Here is a 23,512-nt window from a genome sequence, read left to right on the forward strand (position 1 = left end):
ATGATGTTAAATTTGATCTCTTTAGACCTCAGGTCTGTCCACTGTAAAGGTACCATTTTCCTTCCCTTTGTAACTAAAAAGTAATCTGTACAGTGACCCTTTCACATCATATGAACAGCCAGATTCCCAACAACCTTCTACCAACTGGTAAATTATCCACTGATAACCCTTGCTTGAAACAGTTATTACACTAGGAATAGAAAATGGTGGTTTTCTAATTCTGTCATTCCTTTTATGTTTAAGATGACATTTATCTGTAAAGAAAAGCTTTCAGAGGGTTTAAAAACTTGTTTTATATAGTGACGAAGTGAGGAATCTCTCCATGGTCTAAGTAATCAGTTCAAGCAAAGTTTTGCTTCATATTTATGGCACTTGGAGTGTTTCTTAGCACAATCCCAGTGTTATCATTGAGAAGGCAAAGGGCAGCAGATGGTCGTCACCTTTTTAGTTTAGAAAAAAGTGATGCTAGAGAGACGCAGCTGGAATTAGTATTTTCTAGAATCTTCACTGTCCAATGTGGTTGCCACTAGCCACAAGTGGCTATTTAAATTCAATTTTTAATTAAAGCTAAATAAAATTAAAATGGACTTCCTCAGTCCTACCAGCCACATTTCTTGTGCTCAGGGACCACATGGGGCTAGTGGTTACCCCATGGGACAGTGCACATCTAGAACACTGCCATCCTCTCAGAAAGTTCCGGGATGGTGTGGATCTAGAATCACTTAAGTTTTCCCAAACAAAATGTCGAACATCCAGAGTTTGGGATAAGGTTAGGGTGGCCCTCATTTCCTGAGTTTATCCAGTTATTCCAGTGTTTCATGCTTGTTGTTTGGATTCTGCGTGGCCACGTGGGCCCAGGGTAAATAGATGAGTCCCACTGATGTTGCCAGGACTTGAGTAAAAATAGTCAAACCTAGTCTTTATAAGCAGTTCTTGCTAAACAGAATTTTAAAAAGTTCTTGTGAAACCAAATTTTTTCCTCGTAGTAGAGATTAGTTAAAAAGACTAGAGGAGACTACATTTCTTTTGGCAGCTTTTTTTATTTGACTTCACTTTCTTCATTGTAGTACAGGGCACACTTCAGCCTTTTCTTCTACCCATAGACTTCCTACTTCACCTAGGCTGTAAAGTCAGTTTGTTTTATCTCTCCTGACACGGAAGCCACTTACAAAGGCTAATACACCTATTTAATAAAAGCAGGTCAAGGTGGAAGTGAGGACGAAGCAGAGAGGGAAAGGCCTGGTGCAGTGGGACCTACATTTTGGGAACTGCGAGTGTCCGGTGCAGGAAGGCAGATGGACAGTTGCCAGCTGGTGCTGTTCCGCCCAGGCCTTGCTTAGGCTGTAAGCACACAGGATTTATTGCCCCTCCTTCCCCGTGGGATCTGATGTGGTGTATAACCTCTTTCTCATGACTTCTGCATGACAACCTTCCTCTTCATTTAGCTAACCATTCCTTCTGCTTCGGGAAGATGGTCAGCCTCTTGGCAACTTTTAGCCAGTATGGCTGCCGTGGTCCAAGCTAATACTCTCCATTTTTCTCCTTGTCTTTCTCCCCGATGATTTATAGAGTTGGTGTTGACCCAGATCAAGACCCAGCACCCAACAATGACAGCTTTCAAGTCTTACAAGGGGTAAGTCACAAGACGGGCTTCTTCCTAGTGGTGATGTTATTGAAAATAGCTAAAATTTATTGAGCATTACTACATGCCAGAAGCTTTACATGCATTCCCTCTTTGTGATCTTGACAACCACCTTATGAAGTAGGTATTATTATCCCAATTTTACAGATTAGAAGCCGAAGTATGAGAGTTTAAGTGAGTTATCTAAGATCAGACAATTAAAAAGTGATGGAGCCAGGATTTAACCCCAGAGTCTGTGTTCTTAAACAACATATTAAGGAGAAACAGTATATTAAACAACATACTGGCCAGAAAGGGTGTTTAAGCTAAGTGCCTGACTCCCTACCTTCCAAGAAGGGATATGTTGGATACATTGGTGATCGGTTTGCTGTAACTGGTCTAAGTCTTTCAGTGGTGCCTGGGCAGGGGAAGGAAAAGGATGGATTGTGGGCCCTCCTGTTCCTCCAGGGTCTGGGATCCCCTACAGCTTTCTGAGTTCCCGTCTAGCCCAGTAATGGCAGAGCAGCAGCCTTCGCTCCTGTGGGGGCTGAAAGTCACAGCGAGGCTAACGGTTAAGGCTTGGGCAGGGCAGTGGCAGTAGTGACAGCATGGAGCAGAGTGTGGGGGAGGGAAGCTGTAGAGGCAGTGAGTGGAGGAGCTCTATGGCAGCACCTAGTATGACCACAGGTAAGAGTGCCTGCTGCTGCAGAGAATCCTGATGGAGACCGTGTGGGTAGAGGAGTGTGCTAGCCCTCGGTGTTACCATCTGAACCAGTTATTATTGCTGCATAACAAACTGCCCCAAACATAGGCGAGTGAACAACAATTTCATCTATTCATGGATTCTCTAGGTCAGGAATTTGTAAAGGGCCTAGAAGGAATGGCTTGCCTTTGATCCAGGAAAAAGGCCTGAGGTAACTCAACACTGAGGCTGGAATCATCCCAAAGCTCATTCGCTCCTATGTCTGGTTCCTGGGCTGGGAGGACTCACATGAGCACAACTGACTAGAATGCCGATGTATGGCTTCTCTACATGGCCTCAGGGTATTGGACTTCTTACATGATGGCCCGGGGTTCCTAAAGCCAGTGTCCCAGCAAGCAAGGTGGGAGCTACATTACCTTTTCTGACCTAACCTTGGAAGTCTCACAGCATCACTTCTGTGACTTTCTATTAGTTACAGTGAGTTACTCGGGCCAGCCAAGATTCAAGGGGAGGAGATAGACATCATAACCTCTGAGTGGGAAAAGTGTCAACGAAGTGGCAAACATGTTTTAGCACTGCTGTATCACCCCTGTTTTGGGAATGGTGGGATGATTTTGTCTCCACATTTTGTTCCTTCCCCAGGCTGGCATTTTCTATTTTCTGGGCAGGCCAGGTGGGGGAAAGGACACTTATGATAGGAGCAGAAATTTGTTACCAAAATGTTATTATTTGGCCTTGGGAGTCAGAATAATTTTGGTCAGTCTGGCACATGGTGAGCTCAATAGGTATTTGATGGACAGATGGGGGCACGGGCAAAGCACCAGCATAGTAGGAAGCTTTATGTATACTGACCACATGCGTGTATCGTCTGTGAGACCATGTCGAGTGTTTCTTTTCTTCCAGTCAGCTTTGAGTGGCACTCGTCATTGCACTTCTTCCCGAACCCAGTCTCTGTATTTCAGATTCCTTAGGATCTTCTCATGACTCCATCTACCAAATCAGAAGTAACACGTCTTGCAAAATGTGGTGCTGTGCAGGGCCCAGGGGTGCCACTGTGCTACAGCCTTTCTGATTTCTTTCTCTTTGAGGCGGTCACAGCCTGATGAGGCATTCTTGGTGTTCATGTTCCTTAAGGGACACAAAGCCATGACCTCTGAAAGTTCTGGACATTTGGTGAATAGCTTTCAATGAGCTGCGTTAGAGATTTGGAACCTACTTTACTGGTGCTCCAGAAGACCTTTGCAATTATGTTAGAGTTTGCCACTGTGCCAGTTGGGAACATGTGGTTTCAATAAGAAGTTCTTTTTGAAAAGTTGCTGTTTGACTCCTGCTTTGATGAAGGACTTTAGAAAACAGGGGTTCGGGAATTGTGCACTTAGAAGCTAAGTTAGAGTATAACTACTTTGGGAGATCTTGAAACACCCTGAGAAAACCTGGGTGAAAAGCGTGATGGATATCTTTATTTCACAGAAAGGAAAATAATGGCTCTGGTAGAATATCACTGCCCTATTGCAAAGTATCCTTTACCAACCTAACGTCAGTCAGGATTAATTTTATAAGAAAACCAGGCTAATTCCAGCCGGATAACCAGGGTTTGGAGAGATTTCATCTTGACAGTTCAGACCAGTCAAACACATCCAGCCCTTTTGCTGTTTGTCATTGCTCCTGCCTCTGGACTCAAGCATCTGTTAAAGGAAATACAGGAAATGGTCTGTTTGGTTTTGTGCAGCTGAACTTACTATACATCTCGTAAGAACTGCACGTGGAGACACTGGGCTTGTAACTAGCCTTAGTAACAAACTTGCTGTCACTTTTCCATGGAAAGTTTTGAAAAAGCCGTAGGTCGTAAGTGCTAAGGGTTGTGGTGGTGCCTTTAGTCCATACAGTGACAGCTGGGATAGCACTCCCTGCCCCAGGCGGGGTGAGCCTCAGAAACCTCCCTGGATGGGTAAACTCAGTGTTCCTGATTGCTCCCTGAAGGGCCCTCTGGGCCAATTGTGAAAGGGTACAGCAGCCTCCCCCACACTTCCAATGGTGCCCAGTTGGCCAGCCCTATCTGGAAGCTGTGTCATAGCTTCCCCTTAACTTCCCTCCTTCCAAGCCTTACACAGAGTCATGCAGAGGGCCCCCAAAGTCAGTTCTGCTGGTGTTTTGAAAGTCTTTCAAGATTGTTGTCAGACTGGAAAAAAAGGTGAAGTTCAAGCTTGGTTCCCCAGGACAACTTCTTAAAAATGACTCATGCCCTTATGCAGAAAGGGCCTTACCTCTTTATGTCCTCCTGACCTTCTCAGTGCAGTGAGCCACTAACAGCAGCGCTGAGTGTACTCACTGGTCACGAGAAACTGTAAAAGAGCGAAATAAATGGGCTTCTTATTTTTGGGTGAAACCCTGGATTCTTGCAGTTTCCCCTGAAATGGATCCAGGTCACACACTCAGTGTTGTCATGAAACTGAAATCAGAGGCGGGGAAAGTCCAGATGTTTGTTCCCCATTAGAAAAGAAAGGGCAGTTCTCTTTACCTAATTTTCTTACTGATCTTTCTAAAAACAAACGAAAAAGTGATATTTAATGGGAAAGCATTTTTTATAGAGAGCGTAATTTTCCTCACTGGTTCTTGAAGCCCAAGGTTGTACACAGAGTCATGGCTGCAGGGCTACAGAACATTAGCTCATGTGGGAGAAGGAAAGGAGCTGTTGGCTACAACTTTTGGCTTTATGTGAGGGAAGCATAAGAATATTGTGGGCCGACTTCAGCTTCCTGTCCCTGGCAAGTTTGACTCATTAAAACAAAACATAACAAAACAAAACGCTTAGTTGCTTTGTTTCTCCAGAGGTCTTGGTGACTTTGCAACCAAAACAAAAATAATCGCAGCTGGAGGCAAACTGCCCAGATCTGGGGGTGGCCTCACACCCTATTCAAGGGGGGACTTTTCATGCCAGACGCAGCTGAGATTTGTGTTGGCCGGACATGCAGACACATCATTCACTTCCTTCCCCAGGTTTACAGAAGAGTACTCATTGATGAGGCTTAGCTAGGAGCCCAATGTGAATTTATCCTGACTTTATCATCTCAGCAGTACAAGGTCGCAAGCAGGATATTAGTGGAATGTGGAGAAAAGGAAACCACTGTGCTTGAGTGTGTGTGTGTGTGTGTGTGTGTGTGTGTGTGTACATACATGTGCACAAGTGTGAAAACCGCAGAAAATCAGCTGTTCATAGTTGCATTGACATATAACTTTCTGGGAAAGTCGGATTTCTTTGTTTCTATGTTCTCCAGTTTTCCTCCAGGCTAAAATCTGATACCCAGTGCCTTACATCTTTAACTTCAAACAGTTGCTGAAGTGTGTTTCCTCAAATGTTTACTCTGTGACCACACCCCCCCCTCACTGTGCTTTTCTTTTTGTTCTGATTGCCTCCCTTGGGCCCCTGATTTCCCTTTCTGTTATTCTTTTTTTCCTTAGAAGTTCAAAATTAACATTAATGTATTCATTCATTTGACAAATATTTATTGAGTATCTGTTATATTTCAGACATTCTTTCAGGCTTTTGGAATACATCTGCAAACAAGACAGATGAATCTTTGTCCTTAAGGACTTGGTGACAGTGTGATGAAGTGTAAAGGTGGAGAGTGGCAGAGGAGAGTTCACAGAAGGCCTCGTCTCCTAGGCCTATCCTTGGTTCTCTGAGTGTCCCCGTGGACCAGCATGCTGGGCATGATCAGAGATCTTGTTGGAAATGCAGATTCTCAGGCTCCATCTCAACCCACTGAATCAGAATCTTCATTTTAACTGAGTCCCCAGGAGAGTTGTATGCACTTTATAACCTGAGCAGCCCTGGCGTAGGCACTGTGGCGTTCTTGATTTCCTGTTTTTAAGCCCTTTTGTTACCCCCTTTTGAGAAATTTTGGCCCCATCGTGCCAGGGACATGAAAAAAGGCCCAAATCTGGTTGCATCATTTATTTACTCTTTTGCTCTGCGTTGGTTTTCTATTCCTGCTGTAACAAATTACCACAAACTTAGCAGCTTAAAACAACACAGTCTTACAGTCCTGTAGGTCAGATGTCTGATGGGCTCCACTGGTTTCTCTGTTTCAGGTCTCTCAAGGCCCAAATCAAGATGTCAGGGGGGTTGGGCTCTGGGAGAGAAGCCACTTCCAGGCTCATTCAGGTTGTTGGTAGAATTCAGTTTCATGTGGTTGTGGGACTGAGGTCCCATTTCCTCACTGGCCATTGGCCCAGAGGTCAAGCTCAGCTCCTAGAAGCACCTGCATTTCCTGGGTCTTGGTCCCCTCTATCTTCAAAGCTAGCAACAGTGCAATGACTCCCTGTCACACTTTGAATCTCTCCTGCCCCTTCTTCCACTACATCTCTCTGACTCTTTTGCCCTCCTTGTCCACTTTTAAGGGCCCATGTGATTACGTTGGACACACCTGGAAAAGCTTTACTCCATCTACAAAGCCCCTTTTTGACATGTGACATAATATACTCACAGATTCCAGGGATTAGGATATAGAAATCGTGCGGGGGGAGGAGGGAAAGGTGGGGGCAGCATTCTGCTCCATCTCTGGAAAAAAATAAGCCATTCTCATTATTGTAATGACTTTAACTTTAAAAAAATCTTTAGACAATAATAATGGAATTAAATCTAACTCTACCCAGAAATCATTATTCACTAGTTCTATAAAATTTGTTTTGAAACTAGGACTTTTGGCCACTCCTCAGTTCTTTAATCCACTTTCTTTTTCTTCATCACATTCATCACCATGTATGTATCTGTCTGCCTCCCCCTCTGGAAATGTGTTTGAGGGGCAGGTGCTGGGTCTCATTTCTCTTTGTGTTTCCAGTATGCAGCATGGTGCTTAATGAATGCAGTAAAATAGACACTCAGAGCTGGTGGTATTTTTTTTTTTCTTGAAGGGGCTTCTCTATTAATTTCAGTAAGAAGTTTAAAAATCCTTCACGTAACTCATAAGAACAGAGAATAGGTGGTTACCAGAGGGCTGGGGCTGGAGGAATTAGGGAGATGCTTAAGGGTACAACTTGCAACTAGTAGTTTAAAAAGTTCTGGAGATCTAACGGACAATATCGAGAGCTTAGTCAACAATACTGTATTATAAACTACAAAGTTGCTAAGAGACTGTTAGATCCTAATTGTTCTCACCACAAAAAGAAATGATGATTATGTGGTTTGATAGAGGTGTTAACTAACACGAAGGTGGTAATCATATTGCAATATGTAAATGTATCAAATCAACGCATTGAACACCTTAAACTTACCCAATTTATCAGGCAATTATAACTCAATTTAAAGTTGCCCAGAGTCACACAGCAAGTCAATGGCACAGTCAGGAGTAGAGCTAGGATTTGGACCCAGGTAGTCTGCTGGAAAAGCCTGTGATGTTCACACCTAAACCTCTTGGAGTGCTCTGTTGCTTTTGAACCATTTCTCAGAGAAGCTGACCTTGTGCACAGCCTTGAAAGACGGATAAGGACCAGCCAGGTAGGTGTTGTGGGTGGGAGAAGGTGAGAGTATGAAAGGGTGTTCCAGGTTCCAGAAGCAGCCAGAGCTCAAGATATGGGAGGGGGCGTGAACCCTCCTGGTGGGCATGCAGGTTTTGAGTTGGGGCATGGTGACAAAGCAAGTCCCTGCTTTTTCTGTGGGCAGCACTTGAATGGAAATCCAGGAGTCTGCAAGTGCAGCCCCGGAAGGGGGCCTTGCGGATGATAGAATCAATCAGCCTCTACCCACACTGACCCTTTCTCAGTCCTGTGCCCACAGGAAGGGCTCCACTGGTTTGTCTGTGATAGGTAGCAGCCCAAATCAAGTTGTGAAGCAGTTGGTTGTCTTCTGGGTCGGCTTACAAAATTAGTCCTGTTCCATGGACTTTCCCTGATTTTCCCAAAGCCACTCTATGTGGATTTATCTAAGTTCTTCCTGTACCTAACCATGCTTCTGACACCATCTCTTGAAATGAGAGGTTGTTTAACACCTCTGTTACAAAGTTCCACTTTTTATTTGCCCTGAATTTATTCCTTGCAACCCTTCAGGGCTGCCTCTTAGTTTATTACATTTCTGAGGTCACTTGATCTTATTTTAGACTGCAGGCATATCTCTTTGTAGCCTGAGAAGACCTTTTTGTTAGTTTGCCTTCAAAAAGAATCCTTTCCTTTGCTTTACTCATTTTAAGTGTCCCTCTCGGGGCTTATATAAGTCTCCTGTAGCTTCTTTTACATGAGATGGCAAGAATTTAAGTGTTCCAGGTGATGACAATTCATTGTGATTTTGCAGAGTAGGGGTTTGTCATTTTTATTGTTGTTTTAGGGGAGGAGCAGATGAAACTGACTTTGGGGGGATAGTTTAGAGTCTCCTTCCTAATGATTATCATCTTGTTGGGTTTTCTTCGGTAACATTCTACCGGTACTTAGGACTGAGAGCTTAGCACCTATCACTTTAAAACCATTTTTTTTCCATAAAGATATTTGTCTCTCAGAACAGTCATCTACCACTTTTGCACTCAGACAAGTGGCATTTTTTTCTTTTTTCTTTTTATTTATTGGGGTGACAATTGTTAGTAAAGTTACAAAGATTTCAGGTGTACAATTCTGTATTACATCATCTATAAATCCCATGGTGTGTTCACCACCCAGAGTCAGTTCTCCTTCCATCACCATATATTTGATCCCCTTTACCCTCATCTACCACCCCCACCCCCCTTACACTCTGGTAACCACTAAACTATTGTCTGTGTCTATGAGTTTTTGTTTCTCATTTGTTTGTCTTGTTGTTTTGTTGTTTTTGGTTTATTTACCACATATCAGTGAAATCATATGGTTCTCTGCTTTTTCTGTCTGACTTATTTCACTTAGCATCATACTCTCAAGATCCGTCCATGTTGTCACAAATGTTCCTATATCATCTTTTCTTAACGCCGAATAGTATTCCATTGTGTATATATACCACAACTTCTTTATCCATTCATCTATCAAAGGACATTTTGGTTGTTTCCATGTCTTGGCCACCGCAAACAAAGCTGCAATGAACATTGGAGCACATGTGTCTTTATGGATAAATGTTTTCAGATTTTTTGGGTAGATACCGAGGAGAGGGATTGCTGGGTCATTTGGTAATTTGATTCGTAATTTTCTGAGGAACCTCCACACTGCCTTCCATAGCGGCTGCACCAGTCTGCATGTGGCATTTTGAACTTTCCTTAGGGTTGTCATTGGGCTAGCAATTAATTACCTGAACGAATAATTCTCTATAAATGGAGACATTTTTGTGCCCTCTTTTTTACACATGAGTTATAATTTGAAATAAAACTAGTCTCTCGGATCTCTCATTTTTATTTTGTCATCCGCAGAAGGGCCCATTGAACTAAATCATTTCCATATCTGTCACTAAATATTCCTCAGATACCCTGGGAACTTCGTTTTTAAAAATAATCTTTGCTGTTGGAAACATTAGGAATTTAAATAGTGCTTGCTTATATCCCTCCTTCTACTTGCCTATATCCTTACCTTCTCAGAAGTCTCCAACTGATCCTTGATATTTGTATTGCAGGTGGAATTTACGCCCTCTGTGATTTAGAAATAGTTATAATTCTGGCTCAAGTTTTATTTGAATATTGACGATTGTCCCTTATTATAGAGTTGCCTTTTCACATAACGTTCACGAGGATGATAAAAATGCCTGTGCTTCCCAAGCAGTCTGTACTTTCCGAGTTTGTCATCCAGCAACATAGAACGCCAACAATGCCCTCAAATCGTTGCAGTCAGTCCACTCTTTAATACTAATTGTGCTGCTTATAATAATTATACAGAACAGATTTCCTAAATCTCAAATGAATGTTTGATTTTGCCAATTATGTTGAAAATTAAATGATGGGGATGTTTAAGTTGGAAAGGCATGAGAGAAGTAGTAAAGGAACTTACTACTTGAGGGCAGACAAAAGAAGAAAAATGCTAGTTTTGGCTCCGTTTCTCCTGCCCACCCCCCACCCCCACCTTCCTAAAGTTGGAAGGGCAGCAAGTTACTGGGCCACCTGAAACAATGCAAGTGCCTGGCTCAGGACCACCAAGAGCCCTATGCTAGTTTGTCAAGGGGTGGAGCTGGAAATTTAGTTTTACAGAGGCTTTTAAAAATATTCTCCATAAATCAATTTTGACCTGTTAGGATCTAAACTACTTTAGGGTAATTAATCTGCTGAAAGGCAGCAAAATTACAATAAGAATGACAAAAGAAATTTTGTACTGCATTGAGTTAGTTGATCTACCCATAGACATAACCAAGCTATTTCACTTTGGGGATTGATTTGCCTGCCTTTTGGATTAATTCAATTTCTTTTTAAAATATTACCTCCCAATATATCTTTGATACTTTAGTGATACAGGGTGTTTGATTCTGAGCTCAAAATAATTAAAAATTATGGTTAAAAAAAGCTTTCCCCTTATGTCAATCCCTTTTCTTTTTTCTTTTTTTTTACAGTTTTAATAATCTCACTTTATTGTTTTCAAGCCATAAACTTTTTTAAAAAAACTAACTTTACTGAATTTGCAACAACATGGATTTCACTTAGCATAATACCCTCTAGGTATTATGCTAAGTGAAATAAGTCAGGCAGAGAAAGCCAAATACCATATGATCTTACTTATATGTGGAATCTAAAGAACAGAATAAATGAGCAAACCAAACAAATATACTCAGAGATGCAGAGAACATTTTGATGGCTGCCAGATGGGAGAGGGGTTAGGGGACTGGGTGAAAAGGGGAAGGGATTAAGAAATAATCCCAACTACAAATTGGTAGTTACAAAATAGTCATGGGGATGTAAAGTACAGCATAGGGAATATAGTCAATCCCTTTTCTATAACTAACATCTGTCTTCTTGTTTGTTCCTAGGATGGTCCAGATTCTGCTGGGGGAAACCGGACAAAGCAGGAGAGTGCCTGGCTATTCAGGCTGTGGTACAGCTTTGACCACAAGTATCCTTTAAAGTGTCTTCCCTGAAACGTTGATGCTGAAATCCTCTTGTTGAGTCATCAGTGAATGCCTTACGATAAGTAAGGAAAGATATGTAATTGCCACAGGTGTAGTCAGTTCTCTCTTGGGACTCATGCAATGATCATTCTACCACAGGTAGTACTGACAAGCATCTCTCTGGCCAAGAGGTATACTTGCACCTCATTAGGTCAGCCAGCCCATAGCCTGGTAGACTCATGTGGCTCTTCAGAGCTTTGTGTCCGAGGGGAATATGCCTGTGTTGGTGAATTAGTTAAAATTACACCATGAACCATCCTGTGGTCAGGAAGGGAAGTGGAGCTTCAGTAGTTAATGTATGTGGGGAGGCTAATTCCTAATGGTTGAACCAATTCTGGCCAAGTCTGATCCATGCCTTACCTGGGCCACATGCAGGACAGGCTGTTCTAGTAGATTTACTTGGTCCCAGGTGAAAATGAAAAACCAAAGAGTTAAACTTCCATGGTTTCTTAAGTTGACACAGTGATCAAATGGGCAGGCAGCTAGCTTACATATAGTCTCTGAAGATTTGGAAAATGTTTAAAATTTTTTGTTGAAGTATAAGATACATATAGAAAAGTACACAAATCTTAAGTGCTCAGTGAATTATCTCAAAAGAAACACACTCATTTAAACCCAAACAGGTCAAGAAACACAAAATTACCAGGTTCCTTTATGCTATACCCCAATTACTACCCCTTTCTGTTCCACAAATGTGCCTACTATCCTGACTTCTAGCAACACTTAATAGTTTTACCTGTTGTTTTTTATTAAATTTATTGGGGTGACAGTTGTTAGCAAATTTACATAGATTTCAGGTGTACAATTCTGTATTACATCATCTATAAATCCCATTGTGTGTTCACCACCCAGAGTCAGTTCTCCTTCTATCACAATATATTGGATCCCCTTTACCCTCATCTACCACCCTCCTCCACCCTTACCCTCTGGTAACCCCTAAACTATTGTCTATGTCTATGAGTTTTTGTTCCTTCATTTATTTGTCTTGACCTTTTGTTGTTTTCAGTTTTATATACCACATATCAGTGAAATCATGTGGTTCTCTACTTTTTCTGTCTGACTTATTTTACTTAGCATTATACTCTCAAGATCCATCCATGTTGTCACAAATGGTACTGTTTCATACTTTCTTACTGCCGAATATACACAATTCCATTCAGTATATATGCCACAACTTCTTTATCCATTCATCTATCAAAGGACATTTTGGTTGTTTCCATGTCTTGGCCACCGTAAATAAAGCTGCAATGAACTTTGGAGCACACATGTCTTTATGGATAAATGATTTCAGATTTTTTTGGGTGGATACCCAGGAGAGGGATTGCTGGGTCATATGGTAATTCTATTCTTAATTTTTTGAGGAACTTCCACGCTGCCTTCCATAACGGCTGCACCAGTCTGCATTCCCACCAACAGTGTATGAGGGTTCATTTTTCTCCACAACCTCTCCAACACTTGTTACTATTTGTTTTGTTGATGAAAGCCATTCTGACTGGGGTGAGGTGATATCTCATCGTGGTAGTTATTTGCATTTCTCGGATGATTAGTGATGTTGAGCATTTTTTCACATTGCCATTTGTATGTCCTCTTTGGAGAAATGTCTCTTTAGGTCGTCTACCCAGTTTTCAATTGTGTTGTTTTTTTTGTTGTTGTTGAGTTGCATGAGTTCCTTGTATATTTTGGATATTAGCCCTATATCGGAGGCACTGTTTGCAAAAATCTTCTCCCTTTCAGTTGGTTGCCTCTTTATTTTGTCGATGGTTTCTTTTGCTGTGCAGAAGCTTTTAGGTTTGATATAGTCCCATTCGTTTATTTTAGCTTTTACTTCCCTTGCCTTTCGAATCAAATTCATGAAATGCTCTTTGAACCCAAGGTCTATAAGTTTAATACCTATGTTTTCTTCTATGCAGTTTATTGTGTCAGGTCTTATGCGTAAGTCTTTGATCCATTTTGAATTAATTTTGGTACATGGTGACAGATAGCAGACCAGTTTCATTCTTTTGCACGTGGCAATCCAATTCTGACAGCATCATTTTTTGAAGAGGCTGTCTTCCATTGTGTGTTTTTAGCTCCTTTGTCAAAAACTATCTGTCCATATTTTTGTAGTTTTATTTCTGGTTTCTCAGTTCTATTCCATTGGTCTATGTGTCTGTTTTTCTGGCAATACCATGCTGTTTTGATTATTGTAGCCCTGTAGTACAAGCTAAAGTCAGGGAATGTGATACCTCCAGTATTACTCTTTTTTCTTAAGATTGCTTTGGCTATTCGGGGTCTTTTGTGGTTCCAAATAAATCTGATGATTTTTTGTTCTATTTCTTTCAAAAATGCCATTGGGATTTTGATGGGGATTGCATTAAATCTGTATATTGCTGTGGGTAATATGGCCATTTTAACTATGTTGATTCTTCCAATCCATGAGCATGGAATGTCTCCATTTTTTTGTGTCTTCTTCAATTTCTTTCAAAAATGTCTTATAGTTTTTAGCATATAGGTCCTTCACATCCTTGGTTAAGTTTATTCCTAGGTATTTTATTCTTTTTGCTGCAATTGCAAAGGGAATTGTTTTTTGTATTTCTTTTTCTGAGATTTCATTGTTAGTATATAGGAAGGCAGTGGACTTTTGCACGTTGATTTTGTAGCAGGCAACTTTACTGTATTCGTTGATTGTTTCTAACAGCTTTTTGGTGGAGTCTTTAGGGTTTTCTATATATAGCATCATGTCTTCTGCAAAGAGTGATAGTTTAATTTCTTCATTCCCAATTTGGAAACCGTTTATTTCTTTCTCTTGCCTGATTGCTCTGGCAAGGACTTCCAACACTATGTTGAAAGCAGAGGTGATAGGGGATAGCCCTATCGTGTTCCTGAACGTAGAGCAAAAGGTTTCAGTTTTTCATCATTAATTATGAGATTAGCTGAGGGTTTGTCATATGTGGCCTTTACTATGTTAAGGTATTTTCCTTCTATACCTATTTTATTAAGTGTTTGAATCACAAATGGATGTTGTATCTTGTCAAATGCTTTTTCTGCATCAATTGATATAATCATATGATTTTTGTCCTTTATTCTGTTTATGTGATGTATCACAGTGATAGATTTGCAGATGTTGAACCATCCTTGTGCCCTGCAGATGAACCCCACTTGGTCGTGATGAATAATCTTTTTAATGCATTGTTGTATTCCATTTGCTAGAATTTTGTTTAGGATTTTTGCATCTGTATTCATCAGAGATATTGGTCTGTAGTTTTCTTATTTTGTGTTGTCCTTCCCAGGTTTTGGTATCAGGGTAATGTTGGCCTCATAAAATGAGTTAGGGAGTACTGACTCTTCTTCAATTTTTTGGAAGATTTTGAGCAGGTTGGTATTAGATCCTCTTTGAAGGTTTGATAGAATTCACTAGTAAAGCTATCTGGTCCCAGACTTTTGCTTTTGGGAAGGTTTTGGATGACTGATTCAATTTTGTTAGTGGTGATCAGTCTGTTTTGATTTTCCAGTTCTTCATGTTTCAGCCAAGGAAGACTATATGTTTCCAAGAACGTGTCAATTTCTTCTAGGTTATTGAATTTGGTGGCATATAGTCCTTCTAGTATTCTTAGATGATCCTTTGTATTTCTGTGGTGTCCGTGATAAGTGCCCCTTTTTCATTTCTGATTTTGTTAATTAGTATCTTCTCTCTTTTTATCTTAGTGAGTCTAGCCAAGGGTTTGTCAATTTTGTTAATCTTTTCAAAGAACCAGCTCTTTGTCACATTAATTTTTTCTATTGTCTTTTTGTTCTCTATTTCATTTAGTTCTGCTCTGATTTTTGTTATTTCCCTTCTTCTGCTGACCTTGGGTTTCACTTGTCCTTCTTTTCCTAGTTATTTAAGGTCTAACATGAGGTTATTTATTTGGGATTTTTCTTGTTTCTTGAGATAGGCCTTTAATGATATAAATTTCCCTCTTAAAACTTTTTTTGCTACATCCCAAAAATTTTGGTAGGATGTATTTTCATTGTCATTTGTTTCTATATATCTTTTGATCTCTCCTCTAATTTTTTCTTTGACCCAGTCGTTCTTTAAAAGTATGTTGTTTAATCTCCATGTATTTGTGTTTTTTCCTGCTTTCTTTTTGCAGTTGATATCCAATTTCAAAGCCTTGTGATCAGAGAATATGCTTGGTATGATTTCAACCTTCTTAAATTTGCTGAGGCTGATTTTATGTCCCAATATATGGTCTATCCTTGAGAATGTTCCATGTACACTACAAAAGAATGTATAGTCTGATGTTTTAGGATGAAGTGCTCTATATATGTCAATTGTGTCCTTTTCATCTAATGTGTCATTTAGGGCTGCTATTTCGTTATTTATTTTCTGTTTGGATGATCTATCCATAGCTGTCAATGATGTGTTTCAATCCCCGAGTATAATTGTGTTTTGGTCAATTTCTCCCTTAGTTCAGTTAGTAGTTGCTTTGTATATTTAGGTGCTCCCTGATTGGGGCCTAAATATTGTTGACTGTTATGTCTTCTTGTTGTATAGTCCCCTTTACCATTATAAAATGTCCATCTTGTCTCTTGTTATCTTTTTCACCCTAAAGTCTGTTTCATCTGATATCATTATGGCTACACCTGATTTTCTCTGGGTACCATTTGCTTGGAGTGTCAATTTCTACCCTTTCACTTTGAGTCTATGCTTGTCCTTGTAGCTGAGATGTGGCTCTTGGAGACAGCATATGGTTGGGTTTAGTTTTTTGATCCATTCTGCTACTCTTTGCCTTTTTATTGGTGAGTTCAGTCCATTTACATTTAGGGTGATTATTGATATGTGAGGATTTCGTGTCATTCTATCTTTAGTTTTTTGGTAAGGCTATGTCTCCATTGTTTCTTTGCCTTTTTGTTGTTTTCTATTATTTCTGTGTGGTGGTATTCTATGATGTTTCCCTCTGTTTCTTCTTTTATTACAGTATATATTTCAGTTATGGATTTTTTTGAGTGGTTACCCTTAAGTTTATGTAAAAGAAAGTTTGATATTTAGAGTATTCCATTTTCTTCAGCACGCTTACTTTGTCCATTCCCATAATCCGGTTCAGGCCTTTACTCTCACCCTTTTTGTGTTTTGGTTGCCACAAGTTGTCCCTGTTGATGGTGGTCGAATAGCTTCCTTTAGTATTTCTTGTAGTGCAGGTCGTATATTAGAAAATTCCCTCAGCTTCTGTATATGTGGAAAGGTCTTTATTCCTCCTTCATATCTAAAGGAGATCTTTGCTGGATATATTATTCTTGGCTCATAATTTCTCTCTTTCAATAGTTTGAATATTTGGTTCCACTCTATCCGGGCTTGTAGAGTTTCTGCTGAAAAATCTAATGATAATATAATCGCCTTTCTTTTGTAGGTTACCGTCTTCTTTTCCCTGGCTGCCTTGAGGATTCTTTCTTTGTCGTTGATTTTAGACAGCTTCAGTACAATGTGCCTTGGAGAAGGCCTGTTAGTATGAGGTAATTAGGTGTTGTATTTGCTTCTTGGATTCGAGGATGCAGTTCTGTTCTCAAGTTTGGGAAGTTCTCATCGACAATTTGTTTGAATATATCTGTTCCCTTCTCTCTTTCTTCTCCTTCTGGTATGCCCGTTATTCTTATATTGCTCTTTCTGATAGACTCAGAAAGTTCTTGTAGAGTTCTTTCATTTCTTTTAAGTCTCAAGTCTCTTTCTTCTTCCATCTGTGTAATTTCCAGGTTTTTATCTTCGATGTCACTGATTCTTTCCTCCTTCTGGTCAACTCTACTACTTAAGCTGGTTATTTCATTCCTAATTTCTTCTATTGAGGTCTTAATCTCCAGAAATTCTATTTGGTTCTTTTTTAAAATTTGAATCTCTTTTGTAAAATGCTCACGTTGTTGTTTGATTGTGTTTCTGAGTTCATTACACTGCCTTTCTGTGTTTTCTTGCATCTCGTTGAGTTTTTTCAGAACTGCAATGTTGAATTCTCTGTCATTTAAGTCACATATTTCCATATCTTTAAGTTCCTTTTCTGGAGACTTTTCACTTTCTTTCAGAGCTGTCTTGTTGCCTTGGTTATTTATGGCAATTACTGATTTATTATTTCTCTTCCTAGACATCTGCAGGAGTGGTGTCTGCCACAGGTTGACAGGAAGAGGTCTTTCTTTTATTTTCCAGTACTTGTTGGTAGAATGCTTTATTTTCTCTCCGACTGCAGCCGTTTTCTTCTCTCTCACACTGTAGTGCTATGTTTTCTCTGCACTATTCCAGTTTCTCACACAATGGGTGGATTCCCTGGGAGACGGGCTTCTCCTCTGTTAACAGTTTGCCTGGGTCATAGATCCCCACGTCCCTGTGGGGATGCGGAGAGCTTTTGAAGTTCCAGAGCTCTTTCTGCACCAGATTCAGAGCCCGTATGTTTCAGCAGTTCTGTTTACTCCTGCAGGGATCCACCCAGATAGGTGGGGCCAGGGGTGAGGTGAGTTGTGAGAGGTGGCCCTGAGCAATGTCAGTGTCCACCATCACAGTCGGTCCCACTTCCACAACTCCCTCCCCTTTGCCGGAACTAGGTGGGCTGCGAATCTGTGTCTGTGGTCCACAGTTCTCAGGACAGGAAATATTTTGTTCTTTTGATCTGGCACTGCTACTGTTCCGCTTGTAGCACCTGTCAGGTGGGGGCGGGGCAAGCTCTGGGATGGTAGGGAGGGGGCGACTAGTCTCAGTGCCTAAGGCTTCCGTTCTCTGCTCAGCAGTGAGGGCTTGTCATGAAGGGCAGGCTGCGGGGTCTCTGGTCCCGCTCCCCACATAAGAATGCAGGACATGGTGAGGCGAAAAAGGAACACCCACGGAGCTATAAGTAGGGGAGTCATACCACTATATTCTCGCCGGTGGCATCCGCCTCTCTGCAATCTGCTCTTGCTAGTCTCCATTCTTTCTGCTAGCGTAGCCACAGCAGTTATATTAGTGGCCAATGGCTTACAGGTTACAGCTGACGGCCAACTAGCCACAGCTGATGGCCGTCTGATTAGTTGATGGCCATTTACTACCTGACCCAGCACCTTTCTATGTGAGGCCAAGAGCCTGGAAACTGCTTTTTGGGACTTTGTCCCCACAGGGCTTGAACCACTGTTTACAGTCTTCTTCCCTCAGTTTTTTCTCCGAGGTCTCTGCCGTGAGCATTGGGTTCAGCTGTGTTATATGCTGTCCCCTCAGCCCTGTGGGCCATAAGTGGAGCCCTAGCAGTCTGAGTTCTTCCCTCTACCACAGGTGCGGTAGTTCCGGGATGCAGCAAGCTCGGAGCACTGAGCTAGGTCTGCGTCCTGTGCCCACTGGGCTCCGTCTCCGCACTTCTCCCTTCCCTCCTCCCCTGCTCTAACGATTCGCCCACCTTTAGTTGAGTTCAGCAGTGGGCCTCTTCGTCTTGCCTGTCTGCTGTGCAGGGAGTCCTTTGTGGAGTTATTGTTGTTCGATTGGTTGTAAATTCCAGGGGAACTTTACAGAGGCTCACCTCATGCCGCCATTTTGATGACCTCTGGTCTTATTTCTGATGAATGATTTATTATTTCTCTTCCTAGACATCTATAAGAGTGGGTTCTGCAACAGGTTGATAGACAGAGGTCTTTCTTTTGTTTTCCAGTACGTGTTGGTAGAATTTTATTTTCTCTTGACTGTAGCCTTGTATTCTGTCTAATACTATAGTGTTATGTTTTCTCTGTCTTATTCTGGCTTCTCACACAATGGGGGGATTCCCTGGAAGGTGGGCTTGTCCTCTGTAAACAGTTCTCCTGGGTCATAGAGTGCCACATACATCAGGGGATGTGGAGAGTTTCTGAAGTTCCAAAGCTCTTCCTGCACCAGATTCAGAGCCTGAGTGTTTCAGCTGCTCTGTTTACTTCTGCAAGTATCCGCCCAGATAGGTGTGGATTGGGCGGGGTGAGTTTTGAGAGGTGGCCCGAAGCAATGGTCGTTACCACCACCACAGCCATTCCTGCTTCCATGGCTCCCTTCCCTTTGTAAGTCCCAGTTGGGCTGCGAGTCCATGTCTGTGGACCACAGTTTTCAGAAGTTCAAATATTCTGTTCTTTTGATCTGTCACTGGTACTGTTCTTCTTATAGCACTGGGCAGATAGGGGCGGGGCGAGCTCTGGGAGGGTAGGGAGGGGGTGGCTAGGCTCACTGCCTAAGGCTTCTGTTGTGTGCTCAGCAGTGAGGGCTTAAACCACCGTTTTGAGCCTTCTTCCCTCAGTCTGTGCTCAGAGGTCTCTGCCATGAGCGTTGGGTTCAGCCGTGTTATATGCTGCCCCCTCAGCCCTGTGGGCCGTAAGCCATCCCCTAGCAGATCTAGTTCTTCCCTGTCCCGCAGCTGCGGTAGTTCCGGGATGCATTGATCTTGGAGCACCGAGCTAGGTCTGCGTCCTGCGCGGCCCCATCTCTGCACTTGTCCCTTCCCTCCTCCTCTGCTCGCACAATTTGCCATCCTTTAGATGATTTCAGTAATGCACCTCTTAGTTTTGCCTGTTTTTTGCAGTGAGTCCTTTGTGAAATTATAGTTGTTCAGTTTGTTGTAAATTCCAGGGGAGATTTCAAGAGGCTTAAGTCACACTGCCATTTTTATGATGTCATCCAACATGATCTTATACATAGAAAACCCTAAAGACTACACTAAAAAGCTTTTTAAAACTAATTAACAAATTCAGTAAAGTTGCAGGATATAAATTTTTTTTCCTCTTCCCGCTTTCCCTCCTGCCACTTCCCCCCCCCCACCTCCAAGTCAAGCCATTGTTTGTCAGTCTAGTTGCGGAAGATGCAGCTCACTGGCCCATGTTGGTATTATGATCATTGTGCTCTACCCGGCTGAGTCAGTAGGTCGCTGGCTGCCAGCCAACCTCTCACGGCTGCCCAGCTCCAGGTCGAGCCATTATTCTCAATCTAGCTGTAGAGGGCATAGCTCACTGGCCCATGTGGGAATCGAAACCAGCTACTTCAGTGTTAGGAGCACAGCACTCCAACCACCTGAGCCACCTGGGGCACCCAGCCGCCCCTAGGATATAAAATTAACATGCAAATATCAGTTGTATTTTTATACACTAACAATGAACTAGTCAAAAAAGAAATTAAGGAAACAATCTCATTACAGTAACATCAAAAATAATAAAATACTTAGGTATAAATTTAAGCAGGTAAAGATCTGTACACTGAAAACTAAGAAAAAAATGATGAAAGAAATTGAAGAAGACACAAGTAAATGGAAAGGTATCTGTGTTCAAGGACTGGAAGAATTAATACTTGTATTGTTAAAATGTCCATACTTCTGAAAGTGATCTACAGATTCAATACAGTCACAATCGAAATTCTAATGGCATTTTTCACAGAAAAAGAAGAAACAATCCTGAAATTCATATGGAACCACAAAAGATTCGGAATAACTAAAGCTATATTAAACACAAAGAACAAAGCTAGAGGCTTCGTACTTCCTGATTTCAGATTATATTAAAACGATATAGTACTCAAAACAGTATTGGCATAAAAACAGACATACAGACCTATGGAACAGATTAGGGAGCCCAGAAATAAACCCACACATATAGGGTCAACTGATCTTTGACCAAGGTGCCAAGAAAACACAACGGAGAAAGGACAGTCTCTTTAATAACTGTGTTGGAAAAACTCAATATCCACAGAAAAAGAATAAAACTGGACCCCATCTTAAACCAGTCACAAAATCAACTGAAAATAGATGAAAAATTTAAATGTAAGACCTAAAACTATAAAACTCGTAGAAAAAAACAGGGAGAAAGCTCCTTGACTTTGGTCTTCGCAATGATTTTTTGGATTTGACACCAAAAGCATAGGCAACAAAAGTAAAAACAACACAAATGAGAATATATCAAATTAAAAAATTTCTGCACGGCAAAGGAAATCGTCAACAAAATGAAAAGTCAACCTATTGAATGCAGAAAATATTTGTAAACCGTATGTCCGATAAGGGAGTAATACCTAAAATAAGGAATTCGTACAACTTATTAGCAGAAAAACAAGTAACCAATTAAAAATGGGAAAGGGCCTGAATAGACATTTTTCCAAAGAAGACGTACATATGACCAACAGGTACATGGAAAGATGCTCAGCATCATCAGGGAAATGCAAATCAAAACCACAGTGAGATACCACCACCTCCTACCTATTAGTATGTCTATTATCAAAGTCAAAAGATAACAAGTGTTGGGAGAATGTAGAGAAAAAGGAACCTGTCTATATTGTTGATGGGGATGTAAATTGGTACAGCCATTATAGAAAACAGTATGGAGGTTCCTCAAAAAATTAAAAATAGAATTACCATATGTTCTGGTAATCCCACCTCTGGGTATATATCCAAAGGACATTATATCACTATCTTGAAGAGCTATCTGCAGTCCCATGTTCAGAGCATCATTATTCACAGTAGTGACGATATGGAAACAACCTAAGTGTCAGTCAATGCATGAATGGATAAAGAAAATGTGTATATTTGCAGTGGAATAATATTCAGCCTTAAAAATGAAGCAAATTCTGTCATTTGGGACAACATGGATAAACATGGAGGACATGCTGTGAAATAAGCCAGGTGTAGAAATGCAAATACTGCATGATCTCACTTATAGGTGGAATCTGTGAAAGTCAAACTCATAGTAACAGAGAGTAGGATGGAAGTTGTGCCAGGGGCTGGGAAGTGGGAGAAATGGAAGGATGTTAGTCAAAGTGTACGAACTTTCAGTAGTAAGATGAATAATTTCTGGAGATCTAATGTACAGCATGATGATTATAGTTAATAATACTGTATTGTATACTGAAATTTTATGAGAGTAAATCGTAAGTGTTCTCACCACACACACACACACACACACACACACACACACAGTGAGAGAGAGAGAAAATGGTTACCATGTGAGTTGATGGCAATGTTTGTTAGCTTGATCATGGTAGTTATTTCACAACTTATACATACATCTAAACATCTCATTGATACCTTAAATATATATAATTTTTATTTGTCAATCATACTTCAGTAAACCTGGGAAGGGAGAAATTGCTTCTTTGAAGAGTAACAGGATGATCTCTAAAATCTCATCTGAAAGTAAATTTTAGTGACTTTGGGATTTCCACCTTTTTAGTTTGGAGCAGAGAAACTAAAAGGAATGTAAGCAGTCACGTGTTTGAAAAATTAGATGAAGAAGGTGCCCATGATTCTTTGGCTCCATAGATGATCAAAGAAGAAAAAGTGGGCTTTGGCTGCATCAGGGGAGAGTTCAGCTGGACATGAATGAACCCCACATGCTGGCAAGAGGCAGTGTGGTACCTCCTTCCGTGAACTAGCCTGGAAATGGGATAGACAGGCTTCCAAATTAAGATGAGAGGCCCAGTGCACACACATACCTCCCTTCTCTCCCCAGGCTCATTGGAATCACAGAGGAGATATTTTTGACTATTTGGAAGACCAAACGTAGAGGGAATTTTAGCAGAAAAAACTAGTCCAAGACAAAAGTGAGTCTTGAGCCAGTTTGTCCAGGTGATTTATTAAAGAATGTTGTTAGAACAGCTGCAACAGGTATATTCTGTGTCAACGGATCTACCTTGTAGCTGTTAAATTTTTCTTTAGGCTATATAGCTCTCTAAAGAAAATAGGGACACTGCCTGGGGAGGGCTTGGTAGAGAAACAGATCTTGAAGCCATCAAAGATTTTTTGCCCCAGAGTAAACCCCCTCCTCACTTTGGTGTGATAGGAATCCTCACCTGCCCGATGAACTGAGAAACTGAGTAAAGACATGAGGGTGGGGATGCCAAAGTAATTAAACAATCCCAAATATTTAAAAATTTTTCTGATAAAAGCCTTAGAGTTGAGAGGTTTTTCCAGTCACGATTTAAGAACAGGTAGTTTAAAAAAGGAGCAAACAAGAAGAAACTCTTGGAAATTAAAAATAAAGTTCCTGAAATTAACAAAAAAATGTAATAGGTTGTTTAATTACATGGTGAAGATCAAATAATTGATCTGGAAGATAAAGTTGAGGGGGAAAAAATCTCCAAGAATTCGAGTAAAAAGGGATGTGTAAGAGAAGAGTTTCAGGATGTTGAGGTTAGACCCAGATGGTCCACAGTCATTTAGCAGGATCTGAAAGGAGAAGATAGAGACCATGGAGGAAAAAA

General features: G+C 41.0%; 1 protein-coding gene across 3 annotated transcripts in view; it reads left to right on the top strand.

Moving 5' to 3' along the window:
- The window catches only part of SLC9A7 (solute carrier family 9 member A7), a 143,136-nt gene that overhangs the window by 107,066 nt on the left and 12,558 nt on the right, over nucleotides 1-23,512 (top strand). For all 3 annotated transcript variants that reach the window (XM_081043265.1, XM_081043263.1, XM_081043264.1), the window contains 2 exons: nucleotides 1,570-1,633; nucleotides 11,221-11,303. In XM_081043265.1, the coding sequence (XP_080899391.1) occupies nucleotides 1,570-1,633; nucleotides 11,221-11,303 (147 nt within the window). The remainder of the gene's footprint in view (nucleotides 1-1,569; nucleotides 1,634-11,220; nucleotides 11,304-23,512) is intronic.

Source organism: Rhinolophus hipposideros (assembly GCF_964194185.1).
Source record: "Rhinolophus hipposideros genome assembly, chromosome: X".
NCBI classification, from domain to species: domain Eukaryota; kingdom Metazoa; phylum Chordata; class Mammalia; order Chiroptera; family Rhinolophidae; genus Rhinolophus; species Rhinolophus hipposideros.